The sequence below is a fragment of the Bos indicus genome, chromosome 4 (genome assembly GCF_029378745.1).
Source record: "Bos indicus isolate NIAB-ARS_2022 breed Sahiwal x Tharparkar chromosome 4, NIAB-ARS_B.indTharparkar_mat_pri_1.0, whole genome shotgun sequence".
NCBI classification, from domain to species: domain Eukaryota; kingdom Metazoa; phylum Chordata; class Mammalia; order Artiodactyla; family Bovidae; genus Bos; species Bos indicus.
This window is the reverse complement of record NC_091763.1, coordinates 8,791,879-8,811,775: the sequence shown is the minus strand read 5'-3', so window position 1 is coordinate 8,811,775 and position 19,897 is coordinate 8,791,879. Positions and strand designations below refer to the sequence as shown.

At 42.6% G+C, this 19,897-nt stretch overlaps 1 protein-coding gene across 8 annotated transcripts in view; it reads right to left on the bottom strand.

Annotated features, from left to right (window-relative positions):
- CDK14 (cyclin dependent kinase 14) overlaps positions 1-19,897 on the bottom strand; it is a 665,059-nt gene that overhangs the window by 164,609 nt on the left and 480,553 nt on the right. For 7 of the 8 annotated variants that reach the window (XM_070787460.1, XM_070787457.1, XM_070787458.1 and 4 more), the window contains one exon: positions 16,994-17,057. In XM_070787460.1, the coding sequence (XP_070643561.1) occupies positions 16,994-17,057 (64 nt within the window). Of the gene's footprint in view, positions 1-12,692; positions 16,425-16,993; positions 17,058-19,897 lie in introns of those variants that run through there. The other variant, XM_070787461.1, reaches the window with a different exon arrangement.

Sequence of the window (19,897 nt, the reverse complement as noted above, 5' to 3'; positions counted from 1 at the left end):
AGAGCCCACACGCAGAAGACCCGGCACAGCCAAACAGAGAAAGAAACGATGAAGTCTACTTTAGAAAGCGACAGTGACACAAGCAGTGCTCTCCCCACCCCCGACTCCCTTTCCGCACGTTGCAGAGCCTCAGCCTTTTAGTTTAGAACAAATGGGTCTCGTGTTCATGGGAAATGCCAGACCAATGACCGCCAAGTTCCAGCGATCCTGGACATACTACTTAAAAGAAAAAAGACAGATCTTTCAGTGCCTCAGTTTCCTTCACAGATGGGAGAAATAGCAGTATTTACCTCCTAGAATTATTGTGAATCTTCAATAAGAAAATCCCCTCAAGAGCTGGGAAGAGTGTCTAATGCATAAGATACTTTCGATATCTGCTAGCTATTGCTACCACTGGAAATTACTATTAATAATAAGCTTTAACAACGGATCATCTTGTACTGTTATGCTGTACATACACAAGGCAGACATAGGGTATATTGAAAGCAGTGTTACTCCAGGGAGGGTAAATACTTAAGCTATTCTAAATTACCCTCTGTGGCAAGAGTTAAAGAAATGAATAAAAATCACAGACAGGTGAATACTCTTCAAACTCCTGTGAGTCTATGATTTTAATGCACTAGTGGAGAGCAAGGATTGGCTTTCTGAGACAATATCAATTGCCCTTTTTTAGTTGAGAGACTATGAGTTGATGCTACAAAGCTGGTTCCAGAAGCAAAACCATCTGTGCACATACACATTTATGTCTTTTCTCAATAATCTCAACCTTGTTCACCCCTACAGTGCTCATCAAGGGTGGGTGTAAGTGAAGGAAATTTCACCACTATCTTAAAACTGAGCTAATTGTCAGTAGTCCATTTATTATGTGTTACTTAAATATTTGGGGGGTAAAATATTACTTAACTAAAATCTTAAATGGCAAATCATTCACTATCACAGTAATCCAAGTCTATGCCCCAACCAGTAACGCTGAAGAAGCTGAAGTTGAATGGTTCACTTACAAGACCTTTTAGAACTAACACCAAAAAAGATGTCCTTTTCATTATAGGGGACTGGAATGCAAAAGTAGGAAGTCAAGACACACCTGGAGTAATAGGCAAATTTGGCCTTGGAATATAGAATGAAGCAGGGCAGAGACTAATAGAGTTTTGCCAAGAAAAGCACTGGTCATAGCAAACACCCTCTTCCAACAACACAAGAGAAGACTCTACACGTGGACATCACCAGACGGTCAACACCAAAATCAGATTGATTATATTCTTTGCAGCCAAAAATGAAGAAGCTCTATACAGTCAACAAAAACAAGACCAGGAGCTAACTGTGGCTCAGATCATGAACGCCTTATTGCCAAATTCAGACTGAAATTGAAGAAAGCAGGGAAAACCACCAGACCATTCAGGTATGACCTAAATCCAATCCCTTATGATTATACAGTGGAAGTGAGAAATAGATTTAAGGGCCTAGATCTGATAGATAGAGTGCCTGATGAACTATGGACGGAGGTTCGTGACATTGTACAGGAGACAGGGATCAAGACCATCCCCATGGAAAATAAATGCAAAAAAGCAAAATGGCTGTCTGGGGAGGGCTTACAAATAGCTGGGAAAAGAAGAGAAGCGAAAAGCAAAGGAGAAAAGGAAAGATATAAGCATCTGAATGCAGAGTTCCAAAGAATAGCAAGAAGAGATAAGAAAGCCTTCCTCAGCGATCAATGCAAAGAAATAGAGGAAAACAACAGAATGGGAAAGACTAGAGATCTCTTCAAGAAAATTAGAGATACCAAGGGAACATTTCATGCAAAGATGGGCTCAATAAAGGACAGAAATGGTATGGACCTAACAAAAGCAGAAGATATTGAGAAGAGGTGGCAAGAATACACAGAAGAACTGTACAAAATAGATCTTCATGACCCAGATAATCATGATGGTGTGATCACTGACCTAGAGCCAGACATCCTGGAATGTGAAGTCAAGTGGGCCTTAGAAAGCATCACTACAAACAAAGCTAGTGGAGGTGATGGAATTCCAGTTGAGCTATTTCAAATCCTGAAACATGATGCTGTGAAAGTGCTGCACTCAATACGCCAGCAAATTTGGAAAACTCAGCAGTGGCCACAGGACTGGAAAAGGTCAGTTTTCATTCCAATCCCAAAGAAAGGCAATGCAAAAGAATGCTCAAACTACTGCACAATTGCACTCATCTCACACGCTAGTAAAGTAATGCTTAAAATTCTCCAAGCCAGGCTTCAGCAATACTTGAACCATGAACTTCCAGTTGTTGAAGCTGGTTTTAGAAAAGGCAGAGGAACCAGAGATCAAATTGCCAACATATGCTGGATCATGGAAAAAGCAAGAGAGTTCCAGAAAAACATCTATTTCTGCTTTATTGACTATGCCAAAGCCTTTGACTGTGTGGATCACAATAAACTGTGGAAAATTCTGAAAAAGATACACCTGACCTCCTGACCTGCCTCTTGAGAAATCTGTATGCAGATCAGGAAGCAACAGTTAGAACTGGACATGGGGTTCCAAATAGGAAAAGGAGTACATCAAGGCTGTATATTGTCACCCTGCTTATTTAACTTCTATACAGAGTACATCATGAGAAACACTGGGCTGGAGGAAGCACAAGCTGGAATCAAGATTGCCGGGAGAAATATCAATAACCTCAGATATGCAAATGACACCACCCTTATGGCAGAAAGTGAAGAGGAACTAAAAAGCCTCTTGATGAAGGTGAAAGAGGACAGTGAAAATGTTGGCTTAAAGCTCAACATTCAGAAAACGAAGATCATGGCATCTGGTCCCATCACTTCATGGGAAATAGATAGGGAAACAGTGGAAACAGTGTCAGATTTATTTTGGGGGGCTCCCAAATCACTGCAGATGGTGACTGCAGCCATGAAATTAAAAGACACTTACTCCTTGGAAGGAAAGTTATGACCAACCTAGATAGCATATTCAAAAGCAGAGACATTACTTTGCCAACAAAGGTCTGTCTAGTCAAGGCTATGGTTTTTCCTGTGGTCATGTATGGATGTGAGAGTTGGACTGTAAAGAAAGCTGAGTGCCAAAGAATTGATGCTTTTGAACTGTGGTATTGGAGAAGACTCTTGAGAGTCCCTTGGACCGCAAGGAGATCCAACCAGTCCATTCTGAAGGAGATCAGCCCTGGGATTTCTTTGGAAGGAATGATGCTAAAGCTGAAACTCCAGTACTTTGGCCACCTCATGAGAAGAGTTGACTCATTGGAAAAGACTCTGATGCTGGGAGGGACTGGGGGCAGGAGGAGAAGGGGACGACAGAGGATGAGATGGCTGGATGGCATCACTGACTCGATGGCCGTGAGTCTGAGTGAACTCCGGGAGTTGGTGATGGACAGGGAGGCCTGGAGTGCCGCAATTCATGGGGTTGCAAAGAGTCAGACACGACTGAGTGACTGAACTGAACTGAACTGAATGGAAAATCTTAAATTAAAAAAAAAAAACAAACAAGCTCTTTTCCTTCCACCTCTACATTAGCAAAAGAGTTATTGTTCCATAGTCATTATCGAGGGGTTTCCCAGGTGGCATTAGTGGTAAAGTGCCATTGCAGGAGAGATAAGAGACTCAGGTTCGATCCCTGGGTAGGGGAGATGCCCTGGAGGAGGGCATGGAAATCCACTCCATTATTCTTGCCTGGAGAATTTCAGGGATAGAGGAGCCTGGCGGGTTACAGTCCAAGGAGTCAAGAAGAGTCGGACATGACTGAAGTGACTGAGCACGCATGCACACAATTATTATCAGAAGAATTTCACTACATGTAATCTCACTACATTTTCTCTGACATTTCCTGGACAATGTTTGTCTCCCTCATTATGGATGCCCTCTAGTGAAGATAAATGGGAAATTCTTCAAGCAGATACGCAGAAAGTCTGTATAGACAGACCCTTCCTTGCACTGAAATGAATTTCTACAATTTTTAAAGATATCTCCCCCCAACAGGTTTGCCTATGGGGGAAGAGCTGAATTATTAGTTTACATTTTCAGTAATTATCATGATTTTTGGCTATTTAAAATTTTTATTTTATAGTGTTGGCCATATGTATGACTTTTTTTTCCTGCATATCAAATCCTTGTCAGTTATAAGCGGACCTATGGGGAAAAGCCTACAGCCCATGTCTATGGCATCACTGTTAACTGGTATGAAAATAATTACTCCCTGAGCCTGGATTTGCTATTATGCACCCTTCTCAGCCCAGAGTCGTGGGCAGAAACCATCAATCAAGAGGAGTTCACACTTGAGATGAAGCCGCTTTCCATCTCTGAAACAGGTTCGTGACTTTTTGTAGCCAGCAGGTCCTTCAGAAAATATACAATATCAGTTTCCTCCTCTGCTCAAAAACCCTTCACTGATTCCTTTTGCACTTCGAGTAAAAATCCTAGCTCTTCACCTTGGCCATCAGGAACCCACCCCCACTGCTCCATTCACGCTGACTTGTAATTTGTCTACTACCTGTCTCCCCTCTGGCACGGATGCCTCATAAACCACGGGCTTATCTGCTTTGTTCGCAACTGTGTCTTTGGCACCTCCAAGGCTGCCTGGCACCCAGGGAGCACTTGTTAAGAATCCGAGTACATGAGAGTGTCTGGAGCATCTGGCTCTTGCTGATTGAAACGTGAGCTCTCAGCTCCAGCATTTTCTCCCCTGCTTGCAGCTGCCCATGACTCACAGCACAAGGGCCAGGATGAGAAAGTCCGAATGTCCAGACAGTGTACCCTTCTGGTCATGTTTAACACTGTTTAACTTCCTCTGCTCTGTAAAGTTCATGTACCCCATAAATGTAATAATTAACTGGCTTTTTCACTGTGGGACTGTAGTGGCATTTACTGGGATGAGGAAGCACAGAGTTGAAAAAGGTGGTGGTCGATGGTGCAGGGAGACAGCTTTAAATGACCTGAGCCTTAGGGCAGGCAGACCCACAAGGTTTTAGCAATAAAATCTGAGATAGGACTTCCCTGGTGGCTCAGTGGTTAAGAATCTGGCTGCCAATGCAGGTTTGGGGGACACAGGTTTGATCCCAAGTCTCGGAAGGTTTCACATGCCCATGGGGCCACTTAGCCCATATGCCACATCTACTGAACCCACAAGCCCCACCAGAGAAGGCACCACAGTGAGAAGGCTGCCCACCACAACTGCAGAGTAGCTGCTGCTCGCCACAAGCAGAGAAAGCCCGAGTGCAGGCAGCAACGAAGACCCAGCGCAGCCAAAAATGGATAATAAACAGATTAATAAAAAATCTGAGATGATGGCTATAGATTTGCAGAAGAATCTTTCAAGTCAATCTTTATAACTGTCACATAGTTACACCCTTGAATATTCAGACATAACCCATGACTGTTACATTTGCTATCAATCACTCAAAAAAAAAAAAAAAGACATAAAGAGGGATTCTTGAGGAAAAGCATAAAGTGGGAAAGGAAATACCTGGTAGAGGACACAATATAAATGGTACAATCCTAATTTGTAGATACATGCTCTTAACAATTTAAAAGCATCTTTATATTAGTTCAAATCTTCTTAAAAGTAAGTATGTAAAAGGTGGTAAACAGAATATAAAAATGGATGATCTCATTTAACCGCCATAGGACTTCTGTGAGCTGGAGGGAGTGGATGGGAAGCTTCCAGAAAAGTAAGGAAGATGACCCCGCATGTCCACAGCTGTGCCCTAAGAGCAGGCGTGGTCTCTGCAGGCCAACATCCTGTCAGGAAACTGCCCTCCTCTCAACCTCCCTGCACTGAACATCCCACTAACAATTTCTACTGCTTGCAGTTTTCCCATCATCTTTTTAAAGACCAGGGGAAAGTTCTGAGGGGAACAAAGGCTTAGGCTTCAGATCTCTGGGCTGCAAATCATGAAACTGAGCAGTTCCCATAACATGTACCAAGGACTGGACATTTAAAACTAAACATCCACAGGGAGTTTGGAGTTGACAATTTATTGGAAGCACAAGTTTCAGAGAAGATACCCATATTTATGGAGGGTAACATTAGCAGGTAACTTGCCAGGTGGTTCAACTGGGAAAGGAGTCCACCTGTCAACTCAAGAGCTGCCGGAGACTCGGTTCGACCCCTGGGAAGATCCCCTGGAGAAGGAAATGGCAATCCACTCCAGTATTCTTGTCTGGAAAATTCCATGGATGGAGGAGCCTGGCGGGCTACAGTCCACGGGGTCACTAAGAGTAGGACACGACTGAGAGACTAAACCACCACCACCACCAAGGGTAACTTAGCAAGTAACATGATAACCACTCAGTTATTCTAAATACCAAATGAGATAATATGTTGAAATGTTTTGTAAGTAGTATTGATTAAAATACAACATAAATATAAGGTGTTATCATCATGGTATCTATTCCTGAAGTAATTTACATCTTCCCTCTGGAATTAAGAAGTCTGGATCGATTTAGTTTGGGGACTTCAGTTCGGCCTGTGAATAGGCAGGACTGACAAGTTTTTTACCTCATTACAGAATCTGAGTACAACTAAATCCAAACTTGCCTGTTGCCTTCAAGGTCAGTATGTCTGTGGGCTTAGTTTTGGGCACAGAATGTTTAAAATATTATCATCTTGCAATTTGCTTCCAACAGCTAATTCTTTTTTTTTTTTTTTTATCTTACTGCATTCACTGCAAGAAATTCTTGCAGACTTTCACAAACTTTCCTCAAGCTGCTTCTTGGATTAGATAACTTTCTCTTCAGAATAGTACAATTGCTTTAGAAATTCTCTGTTTCCTTGCTTGATTCAGGAAAATAGAATTATTTCAGTCTAATTTCATCATTTTGAATTGCTTCTGGTCTAGGAACATTTTTCTCTCCCTGAATTTTACAGTGGCTTCCTTTTCTAAACTCCTGAATAATAACTGGTCATTAAATAGTTGCTGAATGCCCTCTGTGTTGGAAGCATTTAAGAGATGAATACAAGTGTCATATATGGACTCTACATGTTATTTGGGGCCCAAACTATTTCATACAAAAGTGATGTTTGTGGTTTCTAAATACAGATATCAGATCTTTCTTTTTTTTTTTTTTTTCTGGCTGTTTTCTTGTTAGCCTAATTGTCAAGAAACTGTCCATTAGAAGAAAGTCAATGAGAAATTACAATATAGATGCAGAAGCATGATCCCCCATGGTTCATTCTGCAAAAAAAGAGCACTGAATTGAAATCCAGGCTGAGATCTCCTGGGATCTACTTCCACCTGACAGTGACTTTGGGGAAGTCCTTTAATATCTCTGACCTCGGCTCCTTGCCTGACGAAAGACTGAGCAGGGCGAGATGCCCCGTGGAACTTCTTTCTGCTGTAATGTTCAGCTTGCTCCAATAGTTAAGGCACAACCAAAACACCGCTTTCACTCCCAGCTCAAGGAGTCCCGCAGTTTTCCTTGACAGCAGGGAACTGCAAAATCTTTTCAGAATTCTCAATCCCTCACCCTGATTCTACCTGTCTGGAGAACCTCAAATGCCTATAATCTGCCTATAGAACCTATATTCTGCCCTGATCTGGGATTACCACAATTCTCAGGCCTGTTCCCTATAGACTGGCAGGTCATGCGAGGCAAATGTGGGCTTGCCTCACACAAGGCAGGACGTCCAGCATCCTAGCTTTATCTTCAGACAGGCAGTGTTCCAGCTCAGTTGAGTGCAGCTCTTTGTGACACCCTGGACTATAGCCCGCCAGACTCCTTTGTCCAGGGATTTCCCAGGCAAGAATACTGGAGCAGGTTGCCATTTTCTACTCCAGGGGATCTTCCTAACTCAGGGGTCGAATCTGTGTCTCCTGCATTGCTGGTAGATTCTTTACCACTGAGCCACCTGGGAAGCCCCACAATTCTACAAAATCCAATCAATCCCTCCAAAACATACACAAGATGTATTTTAAAAATGTTAATGCTTTGTCTTATATCCCAAAATTCCAAGCATCACTTCATCAGAGGTGTATGAGTCATGTGGCCTCTGCTGATGTAAAGCAGGCAGGACAGAGTGGTCCTGGGACCCAGATGGGGAAGACTCTTCTTGTCCCAGAAGGAAATGGAGCAGAGGGCATTACGCAAAAGCATGCTGGGAGGGAGTCACGGTGAACTAAGCGAAAGGGCAAATGTGGTCATTTTGCGATGGACTCTTACTTTTGATAGACAATGAGGTTTGGCTGGTGATGAATCTCATCAAAGGTGACAGAATGTAGCGCTAAGAATACCAGAGTGTCACCTCGCACCTCCGAGGCTGATCCACAGCAAGCATCCTGGAGATGGTGACAGAGGAGCCACTCTGGTACGAGAGGTGGGGGGAAGGTGGAGAGGGGGGGAGAGAAACAGAGAGGACTGAAGGGAGAGGCAGAGAGGGAGAGACCTCTCATTTTTTTTATTATTGTGGTAAAATATAAATATTTTGTATTTATATTTTGAAAATATAAAATAATTATAATATAAAACACACTCTTTTAACCACCTTTAAGTGTACATTTCAGTGGCACTAATGCAGCCTTCAACAGCATCCACTTCTTAAATTTTCTACCTTCCTAAACTGAAACTCTGGCCCCATTAAACACTAAGCCCCCATTCCCCCTCCCTGCCCCTGGCACTGCCGGTGTACTTTCTGACTCTATGCATTTGATTATTCCAGGTACCTTGTACAAATGGAGGGTTTCCCAGGCGGTGCAGTGGCACAGCCGCCTGCCAAGCAAGAGATGCAGGTTCAATCCCTGGGTCGGGAAGATCCCCTGGGGGAGGACATGGCAACCCACTCCAGTACTTTTGCCTGGAGAATCCCACAGACAGAGGAGCCTGGTGGGCTACAGTCCATGGGGTTGCAAAAGAGTCGGACTCGACTTAGGGACTAAACAGCAGCAGCAGCAGGTACCTCATATAAGTGGAATCAAACAGTATTTGTCTATACCTACTATATACTGGCATGCATTTTTAGGGTTAACTTCATATATGGAGAGACCTCTCATTTGGAGATCATAAACCACAGAACTTGAGGCTGAGGGAAAAGAAATGAGAAGGCAATCAGGTTCAAAGAAGACAGACTCACTTCCCAATTCTTTAGAGAGAAATTTAAAGAGAAGCGAATGATGAAAGCTCCAAGGTTGGACTCCTTATTACATGTAACACACGCACGTGTGTGTGCACATGTGCCCCTGTGTGTTACGTATATTTATTTATTTTCTGCAGCTGTGGCCTGTCCCTGCTGCCTGGTTGCTATGGAGACCACAGGTAAAGGAATTTTGTGTTAGCATAAATATAAGTGCAGAGGAGGACACATTCATGCTAAATATTAAAGAATAAATCCCAATTGTTATCTAACTGTTCCTTTAATATCTTAACAATTGTTCTCAAAATGTTCCTTCACTTTGGCCCTACTTTCCAAGGGAAAACGTGTTAAGCTCTGAGCTAAAATGGAGCAGTTGAGAAAGTAAGACCATCTTATTCACGCACATTTCCTCATCTCCCCCCTAGACTCCATCATGGTCTCCTAACTGACCTCCCCAATTCTGCATGGGCTGCCAATCTCAGCACAAGACCCAGTGTGATATGATTTTACCATCATGTAACCCAGGTCATGTGCCATCCTGTACAAAATGGCCCTGTGTTTTCTGTCTTGCTCAGAGTAAAGGGTGAAGGTCTCCTAGTAGGCCCTCAAGGTTCTTTCTGACCTGCCCCAGTGCTATTGCCTCTGACCTCATTTTCCACCGCCCTCCTTCCCACCCCAGAACCTTTGCACTTGCTGTTCTCTCCGGAAAGTTCTTCCTTCAAATACCTGCCTGCTTCTCTCTCTTCCTGCCCCTCAGTCAGTCATTATCTTTTCAGTGATGACCGCCTTGATTCTGTTTACAATTTAAAAGTGTAAGTCACTCCCTTCCCTGCAACTGTCTGCACCCATTGTTGTTCTGTTTCCCTGTGTATACTGTCTCCCACTTCATAATCTACTTTACTTACCATACATCTCTCCCACCTACCAGGGTCTTATGTGTTTTGTTCACTGCAATCTTCCCACTTGCTAACCATACAAATGGTGCTCAGCACATATTGTTGCATTAATAAATAAGTTTAACTTATTCTATAGAAATAAACTATGAATCAATGAATTTTTTAAAAGACCTATTAGGAATTAAATGAGCAGATGCTACATTCAAGAGACTCAGCTTTTAAGCTTTATTCATGATCCAGATGACAGTCATGAAACAATCCATTTGAAAATACAAATTGGTTTTTCCAATTTATGTAAAAATATGTAAAAATTTGTACGTATATCTATCAATAATAGCAATTGGTCTTTTTAAAAAATATAATGACTGTACTGTTCTAAGTCACACAGATTTCTTTTCTCTTGAGACAAAACAATTTATACAAATCTAGTAAGATATGTGAATGAGGATTATTTTAAAAATTGGTTAAAAGTTAGAAACAATCATTTAAAAAATTCCAGAGATACAAAAGCTTTTTACAGAAAAAGGGATACTTTCTCTAATATATAAACAATTCCTAGAAATTAATTAAGAAAATGACAAAGGACACATAACTCAACTGTAAATTGGGCAAAAGTGATTAGCTGGTCACAGAAAAGGAAACACAAGAGATCCTGAAAAATATGAAAAGATGCTCAACCCATGCAAATTAAAACTATATTAAAAACTTTTTTGTCAGCTAACAGGCAAAATCAAAAAGTCTGACTATACCCCGTGGAGTGAAGAAGTTCTCATGCATTGCTCATAACAGTCAAATGGTACCATCCCTTTGGACAACAGTTAGAACTGGAAATGGAATAACAGACTAGTTCCAAATAGGAAAAGGAGTCCATCAAGGCTGTATATTGTCACCCTCCTTATTAAACTTATATGCAGAGTACATCATGAGAAACGCTGGGCTGGAAGAAGCACAAGCTAGAATCAAGATTGCCAGGAGAAATATCAATAACCTCAGATATGCAGATGACACCACCCTTATGGCAGAAAGTGAAGAACTAAAGAGCCTCTTGATGAAAGTGAAAGAGGAGAGTAAAAAAGTTGGCTTAAAGCTCAAGATTCAGAAAACTAAGATCATGGCATCTGGTCCCATCACTTCATGGCAAATAGATGGGGAAACAGTGGAAACAGTGGCTGACTTTATTTTTGGGGGCTCCCAAATCACTGCAGATGGTGACTGCAGCCATGAAATTAAAAGACGCTTACTCCTTGGAAGGAAAGTTATGACCAACCTAGACAGCACATTAAAAAGCTTTGTCAACATTAAAATTTTAAAATTTAAATTAAATTAAATTAAAATTTTAAAAAACATTAAAATTTGTCAGCATATTAAAAAGCTTTGTTGACATTACTTTGTCAACAAAGGTCCGTCTAGTCAAGGCTATGGTTTTTCCAGTAGTCATGTATGGATGTGAGAGTTGGACTGTCAAGAAGGCTGAGCGCTGAAGAATTGATGCTTTTGAACTGTGGTGTTGGAGAAGACTCTTGAGAGTTCCTTGGACTGCAAGGAGATCCAACCAGTCCATCCTAAAGGACTGATTTTGAAGCTGAAGCTCCAATATTTTGGCCACCTGATGTGAAGAGCTGACTCATTTGAAAAGACCCTGATGCTGGGAAAGATTGAGGGCAGGAGGAGAAGGGGACAACAGAGGACGAGATGCCTGGATGGCATCACCGACACAATGGACATGAGTTTGGGTCAACTCCGGAAGTTGGTGATAGACAGGGAGGCCTGGTGTGTTACAGTTCATGGGGTCGCAGAGTCAGACATGACTGAGAGACTGAACTGAACTGAACTTTGGACAACAATTTCACAGAAGTGTTCAAAATTGTCATTGTATACAGCTGACCCTTGAACAACAAAGGAGTAAGGGGCGCCGACCCTCTGTGCAGTTGAAAATATGCCGATAATTTACAGGCTGCCTCTGATACCTGTGTGGTACCTCCCCAAGTCAACCAACCATAATGCAGAGTGTATTAATGGAGAAAACGCATGTATATTGGACCATACAGCTCAAACCCATGTTGTTCAATGGTCAGTACAGTTATTAATTCTTGAACCCTACTTCTGGTCATTTATCCTTCAGAAAAACTTGCATACATGCAATGTGCGTATTTATGAGTATATATGTACAGGGTTGCAATAATTTACAATAGCAAAACACTGGAAACAACCCAAACATCCACAAGTAGGGACAGGTTCGTGCCTGGTCAGTGGCTCAGTTGTGTCTGACTCTTTGTGACTCCATGGACTGTAGCTAGGATTCTCCAGGTAAGAATACTGGAGTGGCTTGCCATTTCCTACAACAGAGGATCTTCCTGTCCCAGGAATCAAACCCGCATCTCCTGTGGCTCCTGCAGTGGCAGGTGGATTCTTTACTGCTGAGCCATGTGGGAAGCCCAGGGACAGGTTAAATCCACCCAGTGTAAAGCTATGTGGCTGCAGGAAGAGAGGGAAGCCACCAGTGACCTCCTCTAAATGGTGACAGGAAAGGATCTACAGAATGCATTCATGAGAAGAGCAAGACCCCAAATCGTGTTTAATACGGGAAATACAAAACCAGACATTCACAATTTCTTACATTTACATACATGAAAGAAATATAAGGGAAACTAACAAAATGGGGGCTTATCGCGGGGGCAGTGGTTCTGGGGAAGGGGGCAGGGGGCAGAAAGGGGTGGGAGGCCTTGCACTGTGTTCCTTTATAATACTGTTAGATATTGTGAGTTGCGTAAACTTATTATCTATTCAAAACCTGGGCAAAGGATGTCCAACCTAGTAATCACACTCCTTGGTATCTACTCAGAGAAGCTGAAAACATATGTCCACATGAAAACTAGGCAGGCTTAGCTCCCCCATTAGCAACATTCCCTACCGGAGTGGTCCATCTGTTAACAACTGATTAACCTACATCGACACATCACTACCACCCAAGTTATATTCAGGTTCACTCTTGATGTTGTCCTTTCTTTGGATTTGGAAGACATACGTAAACGTGTATCCACCATTATAGTATCACACAGAGTAGTTTTACTGCCCCAAAAATTCTTTATGCTATACATACATGAGGGCAGGGAATATATGGGAAATCTCTGTCCCTTATGGCCAATCTTGCTGTGAATCTAAAACAGCTCTAAAAGATAAAGTCTTTGAAATAACTAACTAGGAATAAATAAATAAAAACAACAGAAGAACTATGTCAAGGCTCAGCTAGGAGTGAGCAGGGCCATGGGAAGGGACAGAGGACAGAGCAGGACAGAGGAGGGAAGAGAAGAGAACCCATGGACATGTCCACCAGAAACCCTGCACAGAGTTGGATAACAATTTCAGCCAGCCCATCTCTGGATGTCCAAAGGGCCCATCGGTGTTTCTGGAATGATTTCATGTAGTTAGACTGAAATTGTTTTCACAGGTTAGACAGATCTATAAACATTATTTTTAATAGGGGAAAACGAACTAAAGTAATCTGGAAAGTGTTTATCCTGTTATATCTTATACCTCTTGGTCCATTATGAAACAGCATAACGACTTTCTACCAATTTAAAAATCAATGCCATTGAGGGGTTTTTAATTTTTCCTTTTAAAAAATAAACTTGATTTACTTTAAAAAAAGAAGACGAAGAAGAAAGAGAACCTGTGGAGGGATGTTTATAGCATTTCTATTCATAAGTGCCAAAACCTGGAACAATCAAGATGTCCTTCAGTAGGTGAATGACTACATAAGCAGGGGTGCATCCAGATAATGGGGTATTATTCAGTACTAAAAAGAAATGAGCTATCAAGCCAGGAAAAGATCTGGACGGACCTTAAAGGCATATTAGTAAATGAAGGCAGCCAATCTGAAAAGGCAACATCCTGTATGATTACAGTTACATGACATTCTGGAAAAGGCACCACTATGAAGATAGTAAAAAGATCAGGGGTTGCCAGGGGTGAGCGGAGAGGGACGGGTAAAGAAGCAGAACACAGAGGATCCTTAGGGCAGTGAAGCTACTCTGTATGACACCACAGTGGTGGCCACAAGTCATTAGAGGATTCCCAGGTGACTCAGGGGTAAACAGTCTGCCTGCCAATGCAGGAGACATAGGTTCGATCCCTGGGTTGAGAAGAACCCCGGGAGGAGGAAATGGCAACCCACTGCAATATTCTTGCCTGGAAAATTCCATGGACAGAGGAGCCTGGGGGGCTAGTCCATGAGGTTTTCAAAGAGTTGGATACAACTCAGCACATGCACGCACAGACCCAGAGAGTGCACCATGCCAAGAATACACCCTAATGTAATCTGTGCACACTGAGGATAATGATGTCTCAGTGGAGGTTCATCAGACTGTAACAAATGTACCAGCTGTGGGGGACACTGATAAATGGGGGGGCTGCACATGCGTCAGGGCAGGGGGTATACCGGAAGTCTCTGCCCCTTCTGCTCAGTTTTGCTATGAACCGAAATCTGCTCTAAAAAAGAAAGTCTATCAAACAAAGCAAAACAAAGTATGTCTTCAAGGCTCAGACGTTCTCATCATCCCTGAGACTTATTGAGGCACTCTTTGGGGACAGAATGCGGAGGGGGAACGTGGGGTGGGGCAGGTAGGCCCTAGGACTAGAATTTCCCCTCTGGGAATATGAAACTCCTTCCCCAGGACTCCCCTGATGGTCTCAGAAGACGCCCTTTGTCTCAGTCTATTATTTCGTCTCTCCCTGACTCCACCCAAGGGAGTACATCTGCCACATCTACTCACCCACAAGCCCTAAGCATTAGGTGGAGCTGTTTTTTGCTTGTCAGCATCCGTACCTTATGCACATCTAAACACATTATTCTTCTGGATCCCCATTACTTGTTTTTCCTTCTTCTTCTTAATTTTATTTATTTATTTTTGGCTGTCCTGGGTCTTTGTTTCTGTGCCCCCAGGCTTTCTCCAGTCGTGGAGCTCAGGCTTCTCATTGCGATGGCCTCTCTTGCTGCGGGGCCTGGGCTCTAGCGTGTGCAGGCTCGGCAGTTGTGGTGCAAGAGTTTAGCTGCCTGGAGGCCTGTGGGATCCTCTGGGACCAGAATTCTCAACCACTGGACCACCAGGGAAATCCCCCATTACCTTTTATATATCTGTGGTTACACTCATACATAAAATTAATAACTTAAACATATATATATATATATGTGTGTGTGTATGTGTATACATATACCTTAACTTATATATGTCTATCATCAGAGTCACATAAATAATGCTTAAACGTTTAATATAATTCAGGGCAACAGACATTTATTGAACCAAAATATGTACTAGTCAGTGTCCTTAATCTCATGAAGTTCTCAAACTGTTAGTTCAATTTTCATCACATCATAATACTTTCCCAGAACACATTTAATAAGTGCTTTTGTATGCTGTTGACAAAGATAAACCTATTCACACCAAAATAAACCACTTATTCCATGTTTTCTAGTCCAGACACTCGGGAGACCAATTGACTATCTTAATTGTTCCTTTCTGCATCTAACTTTATTCATTTCAACTCTTTTCATATTCTCTGTTTTATTTCCCTAGGACTTAAGGTTTTAGATATTAACACAAGGAAGCTAGCCTTCTTCAAGAGCCCACACTTGGAATATTTATTAAGAGCTCTGTTCTCATGTAAATGCCATAAAAGCAGTTAGAGAATGCTTCTTGCTCAGTTAAAGAAAGAGAAATCCACATTCAATTGGTAACTTTCTATAGTCTTTCAGGACACAGAGGTTATTTAAAATATTCAGTAAAAGTACAAAGAGTCCTTGGGGCAGCCAAAGAAGATAAAAGAATTCTCAGCACACTGTATACCTTCAGAAGAGAAATATTAAGAGTAAAAAATAGTTTCCCACCTCAGTCATTCTTTGGGATTGATAGTTAATTCCTGATGGTCTCCCAGAAGAGAGGAAGGGGAGAAAAGGAATGTATTTGACTCCTGTAACAGTGATTATTCATAGCTCTTCCCTCATAAAACAATAGACCATTAGATCTTCCATAAAATTCCTTTCAGTAATTTAATGGTAGGGCTTCCCCAATGGCTCAGACAGTAAAGACTCTCCCAGCTACACAGGAGATCTGAGTTTGATACCTGGGTTGGGAAGATACCTTGGAGAAGGAAATGGTACTCCACACCAGTATTCTCTCCTGGAGAATTCCATGGACAGAGGAATCTGGCGGGTTACAGTCCGTCAAAGAATCGCAGAGTCGGACACGACTGAGCGACTAACAACATTAACTTTCTGCATTTTATAATTCATGTTTTTTAACCAAGAAAATAAAAACAAAAGTATACTTTACAATAATTCATCCCACATATTTTTTATTAACTTTCCAATTCTAAAGCTTTCATTCGCCTATAAAAATTACATAGACCATTTTGAGGGTCTTCTGAGTGTCATTATTGAAACTGGAAGTTCCTTGACTGCCACCTGCTGGTAAGAAAAAACTGACAGCATTTTAAAAGTTTCACATTTTCTCTGATTTTCTGGTTCAGGCTGTAAATATTTTAACATTTTCTTTTTAAGTGGAATACTGGACATATAGAACATTTTCTATGTCTAAACTCAAATTAATTGACTGTGTATTACTAGAGTTTTTAAACATAAATCAAATATGATTTTTACTTTTTCCAATTTAACACTTTTTTAGTATTATTACTAGAAATCGCACAGATGGATTATAGCAGCTAGATTTAAAGTTTATTTTTTCACAGACATGGAAGCTAGTCTAACTGATGATGAAATGAGAGGTCACTTCAAGATTAGCCAGTGAAATCAAACAAAAAACATACAGTGAAACACTGATGGGTGATGTCGTTCAGTCTGTTTTCACCAACAAATAAACCGTGAAGACGAAACAACTCCAGTAAGAGGTAGAGTACACAGTGGCCAACGTAACCAGAATTTTCCAGGTAAGACATTAGCCTCAGGGGGCACATCTACACATTCACTGTTCGCATGTCAGAAGCAGTCAGTTGTTTGTAATCAGTGAAACATACCTGGCTTAAAATGTGGTAAGGAGTGAACTCCGGGCCATGTGTCCTCATTGGGCGTTCCAAGAACCTAGTGGAGAGCAGGAAATTGTGGAGACAGACTTATTATTTTCAAAGCACTCAAGATTCTCCAGTGTAGAAAACAATACACTGCATATGATGAAACTCTTGATTCTTTTTTTTTTTTTTTTCCGTTATTGTGTGCCAGGTATTTTATTTCAGGAAAAACAGCTAAAGAGCCACCCGAGTCGAATGTCTGTGTTTTAACAAATGCAGCTAAATGCGGTAAGGCAAGTTAAATCTGCTGTTTTATCAACTCCAAACTTAAGAAGTAGGCCTGGGACGCAAAGGATGAGCTGCCATCTTCACAGACCTGAATAAAGTATGTATGTGCCCCTCATGACTCTTTCAAGGGCTTTTGTCCTTCACGGCAGTATCAGACATGTCATCATTTAACAGTGCTAAGAATTCTGTAACTTCTTCCCCCACATCTGCTCTCTGGGCAGCAGAATGTTTCAAGGAAACAGGACAGACGGCTTAGGACGCTTACATTCTCCACTGGCCGCCCTATTTGTTATAGTTAACAGCTTTAGTCTTGTGACACACAGTTTCCTCACCCCCAAATACTGTTCTCCCTATACTATCTTTTCCTTTCCACACTTTCAGTTTCTTTCCCCATGCTGCTGCTGCTGCTGCTGCTGCTAAGTCGCTTCAGTCGTGTCCGACTCTGTGCGACCCCATAGACTGCAGCCCACCAGGCTCCCCCATCCCTGGGATTCTCCAGGCAAGAATACTGGAGGGGTTGCCATTTCCTTCTCCAATGCATGAAAGTGAAAAGTGAAAGTGAAGTCGCTCACTCGTGTCCGACTCTTCGCGACCCCATGGACTGCAGCCCACCAGGCTCCTCCATCCATGAGATTTTCCAGGCAAGAGTACTGGAGTGGGGTGCCATTGCCTTCTCCATCCATGGTCAACTACAAATTGGCATTTGCCAAGCTTCCCTGGTGGCTCAAATGGTAAAGAATCTACCTGCAATGCGGGACACCAGGGTTCAAACCCTGGATTGGGAACATCCCCTGGAGGAGGGCATGGCAACCCACTCCAGTATTCCTGCCTGGAGAATCCCATGGACGGAGGAGCCTGGAGCGCTGTAGTCCATGGGGTCGGAAAGAGTCAGACACCACTGAACAACTAAGTATACAGCACAGCACAAGAGCACTGCCAGTGACTGAACAACAAGGACGTCTGCCATCTGCCTCTGTGGAGACTGAACCCTGTGCTGTGGCTGTTGACCTTCAACACCCCTGAAGGAGTTCAGGGTGGAGTGAGGCACTCTGTGCTCCAGGGAATCTGCTGGGACAGGGCTTTAGACAGTTGGATATTTTCAGGAACTGAATTCATAATCCCAATCCTTACATCTCTTCATATCTAGAAAAATCACTAAATCCCTTCATGGTGATGTCAGCTCCTGGTGACTGGCAGAAAACCTCTTGTACAGTAAGTGCTTGATTGCATTGAGCTCCCCCTTCACCAGAACCTCATATACTGACCTTCCCCCACTGCCTCCTTGGAGCAGTCTCTCAGAGCCATCAGAGGTGCTGCCTCCTGGGCTGGTTTTGTCCTCATTTTGTCCGAAATAAAACTTAACATGTGGCTCTCAAGTTGTGCATCCTTTTTAGTTGACCGTCTACTTTTCTGTCCCCACGTCCACTTAATAAATATTCACAACATGAAAGTTGAGAATGATGTTTTATTTGGTGGAATTTTTAGGACTTCAAGCCCAGGAGACAGCATCTCAAGTGAGCCTGAGAGGACTGCTCCAAGGAGACAAGCGGGTGCTGGGGGAAGAGTCAGGTTACGTAGAAGTTTTACAACAAAGGTCAGGGAGTCTGAACTTCAAAAGTTTTTGCTTTTTTGCAAATTAAAGAAAACCAAATATCCCAAGTTAAGGAATTTAGTGCTTTTCTCTGTATGCTGCTGCTGCTGCTAAGTCGCTTCAGTCGTGTCCGACTCTGTGTGACCCTATAGACGGCAGCCCACCAGGCTCCGCTGTCCTTGGGATTCTCCAGGCAAGAACACTGGAGTGGGTTGCCATTTCTTTCTCCAATGCATGAAAGTGAAAAGTGAAAGTGAAGTCGCTCAGTCATATCTGACTCTTCGCAACCCCGTGGACTGTAGCCTACCAGGCTCCTCCATCCATGGGATTTTCCAGGCAAGAGTACTGGAGTGGGTTGCCATTGCCTTCTCCATTTCTCTGTATAGGAAGATACAAGAGTCTGGGCTCCCTGAAGTCATTCCTTTCATATGCATCTCAGCTATCTGGGGCCAGAATCCTGTGTTTTCACATCCTGAATTTCCTCAGGGCTCCCTGTAGGGAGTGGCTGCAGTCAGATGGATGCCAGAAGGCAAGTATTCCTTCCATCCTGAGTTCCCTCAGGGCTCACCAGCTCACCTTCCAAGGCGGCAGTAATTGCTGATGACTCTGACATCCTTGTTTACTGATATGGCAGGAAATATTACATTTCTCACCCACAGTGTTTGATTTGGTCAAAGTCATTAAAAGGCAGTTGCGGTTCATCTGTAACTGGGCATGCTCTTTTTGAATTTTGAGTTCCACCATCCATAGCTATTACACTCAGTGATCATGGTAGATCGCTGATGGAGAGCAGTGAAGCTGAAAGGTTTAGGATCTCAGATTATGCAGACAGAACTGACCCCTTCAGTCCCCTCCTTGCTAGCCATGGGACCTCACAGAGCTTCAATTTCCTGCTTTGTAAACCGGGGTGATAATGAAGGAGGAAACAGACAGAACAGGTTCTGTCTGGAAAGCAGGACTCCATCTTGGGCCGGACTGTGGACTTTTAGCTATATGCCCAGTATCTATGGAAATGACAACCAACTGGAAAACCA